General features: G+C 41.7%; 1 protein-coding gene across 1 annotated transcript; it reads left to right on the forward strand.

The window, feature by feature from the left end:
* LOC109221422 lies at positions 6,460-7,550 on the forward strand. Its single transcript, XM_019385914.1, has 2 exons — positions 6,460-6,990; positions 7,074-7,550. Exons 1-2 carry the CDS (start codon positions 6,460-6,462, stop codon positions 7,548-7,550), a joined length of 1,008 nt encoding a protein of 335 aa, XP_019241459.1.

Consider the following 8,463-nt stretch of genomic DNA (forward strand, 5'->3'; position numbering starts at 1 on the left):
CTGGGTCTCCTCATAGATTGCTGAACATTGAATATGACTTCTTCATCATTCAGTCTCATTTTTAATTCCCCAGTCTCACAATCGATCAATGCTCTGCCAGTGGCCAAAAATGGTCTACCCAAAATGAGAGGTATCTCCTCATCTACCTGACAATCCAAGATAACAAAGTCTGCTGGGAACACGAACTTCCCCACTTGCACCAACACATCATCAAGAATACCAGTTGGCCTTTTCATCGTGCGGTCAGCCAGCTGTAGCAGCATTGAAGTCGGTCTAGCTCTGCCAATGCCCAGCTTGGTGTATACTGCCAGCGACATCAGATTTATGCTGGCTCCCAAATCACATAATGCCTTTGCAAAGGCATAACTCCCAATTGTGCATGGGATAGTGAAGCTACCTAGATCAGACATCTTTTGAGCCATCGGTCTTGTTACTACTGCGATGCAGGTCTGTGTCAGAGTCATAGTGGACAGATCCTGAAAATCAAACTTCCATGACATTAGATCCTTCATCATCTTGGCATAGCTGGGCATCTCCCCCAGAGCATCCATCAAAGGAATATTCAACTGAATTTGACGCAGCATCTCCATGAATTTCTTGTATTGGTCAGTCTTCTTTTGTTTTACCAATCTCTGAGGGAAAGGTGCAGGTATCACCCTTTGTGCATTGCTTGCTGGCTTCTCTCTGTTGGAATTTTCTGGCACAAGAGGTGCCACCTGTTCTGCAGCTTGCTCATTCATCTTTTCTTTGCCTTTTTCCTCCTGACTCTGCTCAACCACCACTTCAGTAAGCTCTGTTGTTTCCTCCACCTCTAATGGGGCTGGAGTGACTGTCGTATTCTCCTTACTGGCTTGTATAATCTCCTGTTCTCTGTCTAAATCTCTTCCATTCCGGAGACTTACCGCCATCAGCTGATTCGGGTTCTGTTCCTTGGGGTTTATCTTTGTGTCTGCAGGCAAAGTTCCTTGAGGGCGGTTGGCTTCCTTAGATAATCAAATCAAGTTTCAAGCCAGTGAGGTCAATCGTTTCTTGTTTAGAGCCGTGGACAACTGTCCCAGCTGCGTTTCAATGTTCTTTATGGCTGAGTCATGCACTGACAACTTTTCCTGCACTTTGTTATTTGTCCCAATGAGTTGCTGAAGCATACCCCTGATTTCCATCATGTTGTTATCTTGCTGAGGAGGTTGTTGATATGTTAGTTGCTGCTGATTTTGCTGTGGATAGCCCTGTGGTTTCTGATATGTTACTGGCACCAGTTGGTTTTGAGGGTGCATACCCCCAGGCTGTTGCGTGTTAGGCCTGTACTGTTGATTTTTTTGCGGTCTCCATTGCTGTGCTCTTTGCCTCTGACCCCCATAGTTGTTGACATAATTCATATCTTCCCTTGCCCCTTGATTTTTGCCTTCTCTGCTCCATGAACACACATAAGACTGATTAATAAAAGGTGTACACAGTCCTCCATTTGTTGTATCAACAATGTGCACCCATTTTGTGCCCATCTCATCAATATTCTTTGTCAATAAGCTCATCTGGGTCATGAGTGTGGCCATATTCTCATGTGAATTATTTGGGTCAAGAGGAACTCGAATGCATTATGGGTGTCAGTGTTGTAGCTCTAGTCATCCACCCCGAATTTTGTGACATCTTGTCAAGAAGGATTTTGCACTCGGTGAATGTCTTACTCAATAATGCACCTCCAGCTGAAGCATCCACATTTGCTTTTAAATTGTCAGCTAGCCCCATGTAGAATCTCTGGCCGAGCATCTGGTCTGGAATGCCATGGTGAGGACACTTCACTAGCATCCCTTTAAATCTTTCCCAAGTTTCTTGCAAGGACTTAGTCGGCTGCTGCTTATACTACAATATTTCATCAATTTGTCTTGCAGTTTTGTTGGGCGGATAGAACTTATTCAGGAACTGCTTGACTAATTCCTCCCAGGTGGAAATGGAATTGATAGGGAGCGAATTTAGCCAAGTCTGAGCTTCCCCGGTCACAGAGAATGGAAACAGTAGTAGCTTGATAGCTTTCGGGGCCACATTCGGCTGCCTTTGGGTCATACAAATTGACAGAAAATTTTTCAAGTGCTGCTGCGGGTCTTCAATGTGTGACCCGGAGAACAATCCTTTATTCTGCAGTAGATGCAGCATATTGTTGGTTATCTGGAAGGACTCCGCTTGTATTGCGGGCACAGCTATGGCAGTGGCCAGGTTGTCAGCTGTGGGCTGTGCCCAGTCATAAAGTGCAGCCTCGGGCACAAGAGGTGCCACTACTCTCGCGTTGGGGTTTGCTGGCGGATCCCCAACGTTTCTAACGACGTTGTCTGCGTCACCCATGTCAAATTCGAGCAGGTGTGATTGTTGGGATTGTTGTGTTCTCTTGTTGGCACGGTTAATGCCCTGAATGTTTTCTCGGGGTCTGAGAGTCCTTCTAGCAGTTCTCCAGTCCTCGAAGAATTTCTAGGCATACACCTGTAGTCCACAAGAGCTCAAACGTTAGAATTTCAATGTAAAGATTGGGTATAGAGAAAATTGACTACACTACGAATTTTTATAGTCCTTTCAATTGTAATTGATAACACCGTTAATTCCCCGGCAACGGCGCCAAAATTTGATAGCGCCAAACTATGCCTTATAAAAAGACACACACGGACGTAGCAAATATAGTTTGAGTAATTCTGCCCAGAGTCAAACCACAGAGAATTAACCTATCAATTACTCTTGTCGGATTTATTAAATTCACACAATCAATTTTTTCCAAACTTTTTAATTCACAGTTGATGATATATCTAACAACTAAATTGAAATTAAATAAAGCTGAAAGTTAACTAAGCTTGCTTGTATATAATTGGAATAAGGTCAAAGGTAATGGTTTCCCCCGTTGTTGATTTCCTTGGTTGAATATGTTTTATAACTGAGACTTAGTTGTCTCTATCAATCATGAACGCTCCAGCTATCATAAATCTTTCTCAAGCAATTATGATAATTTACTAGACGCACTTTCTCAAGCTACGCTAGCTAGATTCACAATACGGTTCACTTAGATTGCATCCGAGGTATCGTTATCTCTAATCCAACCTCTAAACCCTCGGTTATGACTCTCGTCTATACTCCGGGAGTGATGTTGTTCATAAAATCACCTAAATGTGCACTCTCTCTCAAGCAGATACACACTAATAGGGACGGATAATTGAGGGCCCTTTCAATTAACCACAATCAAAACGTAGATGAACAAATAGAGATTAACAACCAATTCAAAACTATATTAATATAACAACCAAGTCATCCCCAACGGGTTTCACCAAAACCTTAGATTAAAGTATTTAGCTACTCATGACAATAACGAAAACAATAAAAGAATTCATAGTCATTGATAGAAGAACAATTTAGAGAGATGAGAAATTGTATTTTTCAAGTTGCCTCCTTGCCTCTCTTCCTTATTCTCCAAAAAACTCGAACTCCTTCTCTATTGGGCTTGTTGATTTATAGTTTGTGTGGATTTCCTTGGACTTATGAAATTGCCCCTTTTAAAAGTCTTTTTCCGCCACTGGACTAGCGCGGACGCGCTAAGGCCGCGCTAATGCCCGCGCTAGTGAGGTTTCATTCTGTTTTTGGGCGCTGAACTAGCGCGGGCGCGCTAAGGCCGCGCTAATGCCCGCAGTAGTGGGGTTATCCACTGGTTTGGTGCTTGTGTTCCAATTTCGTCCCTTCACTCCAATTTTCGCCCGGATCACCTTCATAAGCCCTCATTTAATTATCAACTCCTGTGAAACATCAAAGTCACCAATAGAGCCAATTTTTGCATTATTTACACACTTACAACAGTAAAACATGTTTAAGTTAGAGCCCAAGCGTAGGCCAAACTATACAACTTAGCCTATTATCAAGGATCAACTTGGAAAATTTAATGCCAAGAGTGACGAAGGAATTTTTCTGGGGTACTCTTCTCAAAGTAAAGACTACAAGGTATACAACAAGTAGACTCAGTTTGTTGAGGAGAGTATACACGTAATCTTTGACGAGTCCTATCTCTCCTGTGAGAAGAGCAAGAAGGATTATCAAGATGGAGAGCCTCTGTTGGTTCCAGGAGAAGTCATTGATATGGCAAATGGAAAGGCAGATATGATGAGTCAAGTGAAGGATACAGGTGAAGACAATGCAATCACTTCCTCATCAATCGGAGAGGAACCAAGTACTACAATTACAACCACTGAAGCTGAAGAAAGAGTGGTTGATGCAGTTCAAAGTACTCCACAGGTAGCAGAAAGAAGGATACAAGGGAACCAGTCAGGCTTACCCAGCTCCTCTACAAATGAAACTCAAGTGCCCAACTGGAAACACAAAAGCTCCCATCCTCTCGATAACATAATTACTCCTCTAGATTTAGGAGTCCAAACTAGATCAAAAGCCTGAAATTCACTTACATTCTCAGCATTTCTCTCCCAAATAGAGCCCAAAAACATTAAGGAAGCCTTAAAGGATACAGACTGGATCACTGCCATGCAAGATGAGCTGTATCAATTCGAAAGGAACAAAGTATGGCACCTGGTACCTAGACCTTCAGATCGGACCATCATAGGGACCAGGTGGGTATTCAGGAATAAGCTTGATGAACATGGAAACACTACAAGGAACAAGGCAAGGCTAGTGGTCCAAGGATACAATCAGGAGGAAGGAATTGATTATGATGAGACTTTTGCTCCGGTTGCTCGTATGGAAGCTATCAGAATCCTTATTGCCTTTGCATCACATATGGAATTCACTCTGTTCCAAATGGATGTCAAAATTGCATTTCTAAATGGTTTTCTCAAGGAAGAAGTCTATGTAAAGCAACCTCCAGGTTTTGAATGTCATGAACACCCTGAATATGTGTTCAAATTGGACAAGGCACTGTATGGGTTGAAGCAGACTCCTCTAGCTTGGTATGAGAGGTTGTCAATGTTTCTCTTAGAAAATGATTTTGCAAGAGGAAATATTGACAACACTTTATTTCCGAAGAAACGAGGGAGGAACCTGCTCATTGTTCAGGTATATGTTGACGATATCATTTTTGGGGCAACAGCTGATTCACTATGTGAGGAATTTGCAAAACTCATGGGAGTTGAGTTTGAGATGAGCATGATAGGTGAGTTTAATTTCTTCTTGGGTCTTCAAGTGAAGCAGTCCACAAAGGGAACATTCATTAGTCAGCAGAAGTATATAAAAGGCTTCTGAAGAGGTTTGACATGGAAGCATCAAATGTGATTGACACTCCCATTGCCACTGCTACTCGACTAGACATAGACGAATCTGGCTCTTCTGTGAATCAATCAATGTATAGACGCATTATTGGATCTCTCTTCTATCTTGCAATCAGGCCAGATACTGTTTTCAGTATGGGACTATGTGCAAGGTTTCAGTCAAACCCCATGGAATCTCATTTGAAGGCTGCCAAAAGAATCCTGAGATATCTTAAGGGAACACAGGACCTGGTTCTGTACTACCCTTCAGGTAAAAATTGTAATCTTATTGGGTATGTTGATGCTGATTATGCAGGCTATCTTGTGGATATGAAAAGCACATCTGGAATGGCTCACTTCTTGGGATCATGTCTTATATCATGGGGCACAAGAAAGCAAAATTTAGTAGCTATTTCAACAGCTGAAGCAGAATATGTTGCTGCAGCCTCCTGCTGTGCTCAGCTTATTTGGATCAAACAGCAGTTGGAAGACTTTGGAGTGTACACTGATTGTGTACCTCTTCTGTGTGATAACACAAGTGCACCCAACATGGCCAAAAATCCAGTATAGCACAAAAGAACCAAGCACATTGATGTGAGACATCATTTTCTCAGAGACAATGTGCAAAAGGGGCTCATCTGTATGAAGTTTTGCAGCACAGAAGACCAAATTGCATATATCTTCACCAAAGCCCTAAGCAGAGAACATTTTGAGAGAAACATGCTGGAACTGGGGATAATAAAGCCTAATTGAGAACCTGATTCCTACCATATGGCTATGAAAATCACATACAGGTAAAATTAGCTAAAGTGTTTTCCGGCCAAGTCTAACTCACTTCTATATCGTTACAAGTACACGCATGATGATTATAAAAGCTGCTGAGGCAATGCATGAGTGGTAAAAGAAGGTTGAGCATTTTTTCTTTAAAGACTGGTCAGAAACTTGGTTCTTGTGCCACAAGTTAGTAGTCTTTTGCTTTTCTCATACATATTTCAAAAGAAAACAAAAATAATGCCACATCATCAACCTTTTGAGATTCTGTATGTCACGTATTTTCATTCAAATCCTTTCACTTCCCTCTGAAACATAGCATCTTCCCACGCATCTATCGCCGTTTCAGAACCCATTTCTCTTTCCTTCATAATTGCCATTCACCTCATTATAACCCTCTCACTCCCAAAAATTGAAAGACCATCTCTATTCTCCTCAGTCTCTCCAGAACCTTCAAGCAAAATCCTCTACCATGGCTGAGGATCAAATACTCCTTCCTACCACTGAAGAGAAAAACCTCAAGTCTTTTCCTGTAGAAATAACACCAGTCATCCCTTCTTCCACCACTGTTCAAATAGAAAACCCTAAACCAGTTTCTCATTCACCTTCCATTCCCCTCTCTACTCCCTCTGACTCTACTCCTCCTCTAAGTGTTGAGAACTCAGACAACCCTAAGAATGAAAGATTTTCTCCCTTGTTGCCCGAGACACTCAAAGAACAGAGTAAAGATGACATTCCAGTTCCAGAGGAAAAGAGTAAGTCTCCATCGACAGAAAAAGCTTCATCGATCAGTCCTGAAAGTGCTATGGGTTGTAAGGAAAACTTTGATCAGTCTACAGGTACTCCTATCTATTCTGTTGTTGCTCCTATGGAACCTCAAGAGAGGGATACCATAGAAAATATATTGGCTATTGCTGCTGAGGGAATTATTGGAAAGGAAAATTCTACTATGCCTGAGTCTCAGGGGGAAGAGACTCAGTCCTTGGTGGGAGAAGAAGCAATGGTGCTTTTTGAACAACCTACACCAGGAGAGACTACTGGGACCCCTCTTGATGGACCTGCCCCTCTCCTGATGAAACAGGTCAGGAATCATCTTCCCATGTCAGTTTAGACCCTGCTCCTTCTCCTCACTTTGATGCTGAGCCCTTGGAAGTAGTGGCTCCTGTTATGAGGTCCAGTGATGAAGAAGATCAGGATGATGTTGCTCTGAGTGTTTTCATTGCCGTAAGGAGGCCTGTAGCAACTCCTGAGACCCCTCCTAAGCGACCTACCAGAAGGTTGCAGAAAAAGGAGGCTTTTGAGTCTGCCCTAAAGAAGAGTAAGAGAATTAACAGGAAGAAGAAGAAAAGGCTGGTGAAGAATGGTGAAGTTGATTGTGACAAGAATATCCCAGTTGTGGAAGTTGATGAGGAAGCCAAAGAGGAACCAAGTTCCTTGATTAGGAAGTCTCAGAAAAAGAAGCACTCTAGTGAGAGTACTTCAAAAGAGGCTGTTGGAACACCCAGTGAAAAGCCAGTAAAGGATAATGGCAATTTGAAGGAAGTTATGGTAGAAGAGTTGTAAGGCCCCGAAATTTTCGCTAAGTAATTTAAGATTTCATGGTGTCACATAGGCTAATTATAATATTTTATGTGCTATTAACATGGTGTACATCCATTGGATTTGGTAAATATGTGTATAAGTCTTACGGTAAGTAATTTGGGATCCAAGGAAAGGCCTAAGTCTAAGAAAAATTGGAAAAAGTCCATAATAGGTTAAAATTCCCAACGATCTTGCACTAGTCCCTACTTTGAACGAGCATATCTAAATATCTATAAGGTTCTAGGTGATAGATAACCTATCAAATGAAAGGTCTTAGAGTCTAGTTTCCAACGCTTCAAACCGTTCATCATTTGGACATTCCTACACAAAGTTATGATCAAATTACCAAAAGCTGGAAAAATACAATTCTGCGTGAAATCTGCGATCGCAAATTCAACTCTGCAGACCGCATAACCATTTTGCGGTCGCAGAATGAGACAGAACAGCACGAAACTGCGGCCCGCATACCCATTCTGCGGTGGATTCTACTATAGCAGACTTGACATCCGAGGGTTAATTTTCTAACTTTTATAACCTGACCCCATTTTAATATATAGGCTTTAGAGTTCATTTTGGGGTCATTTTCTACTAATTTTAGAGAGAGGTGAGAGCATTTTAGAGAGAGAAGGAGGAACCCAACATTTAAATCATCCAAATCTTGCATCAATCTTCAAGAATCAAAGAACCCAATCACAAGTTCTTCATCTAAGAGGTAAGATTCTATACCCTAGGGTTTTAATTTCGAGTTTGGAGTATAAGATGGGGTATTGAGGTATGATTATTGGGTGTAATGCTATTATGTATACATGCATGTACAACTTAGGTTTATGGGAAGATCGTTTAACATAAATAAGTAAAGATTGGGTTAGGGAATGAAGAAAATCTTGAAAAGGGG

The sequence above is a fragment of the Nicotiana attenuata genome, chromosome 2 (genome assembly GCF_001879085.1).
Source record: "Nicotiana attenuata strain UT chromosome 2, NIATTr2, whole genome shotgun sequence".
Lineage (NCBI taxonomy): Eukaryota > Viridiplantae > Streptophyta > Magnoliopsida > Solanales > Solanaceae > Nicotiana > Nicotiana attenuata.

Coding starts and splice junctions, on each gene's coding strand:
- LOC109221422 (XM_019385914.1), top strand. CDS start 6,460: ATGGCTGAGGATCAAATACTCCTTCCTACCACTGAAGAGAAAAACCTC. Junction 6,991..7,073: donor TGGTGGGAGAAGAAGCAATG/GTGCTTTTTGAA, acceptor GAAACAGGTCAG/GAATCATCTTCCCATGTCAG.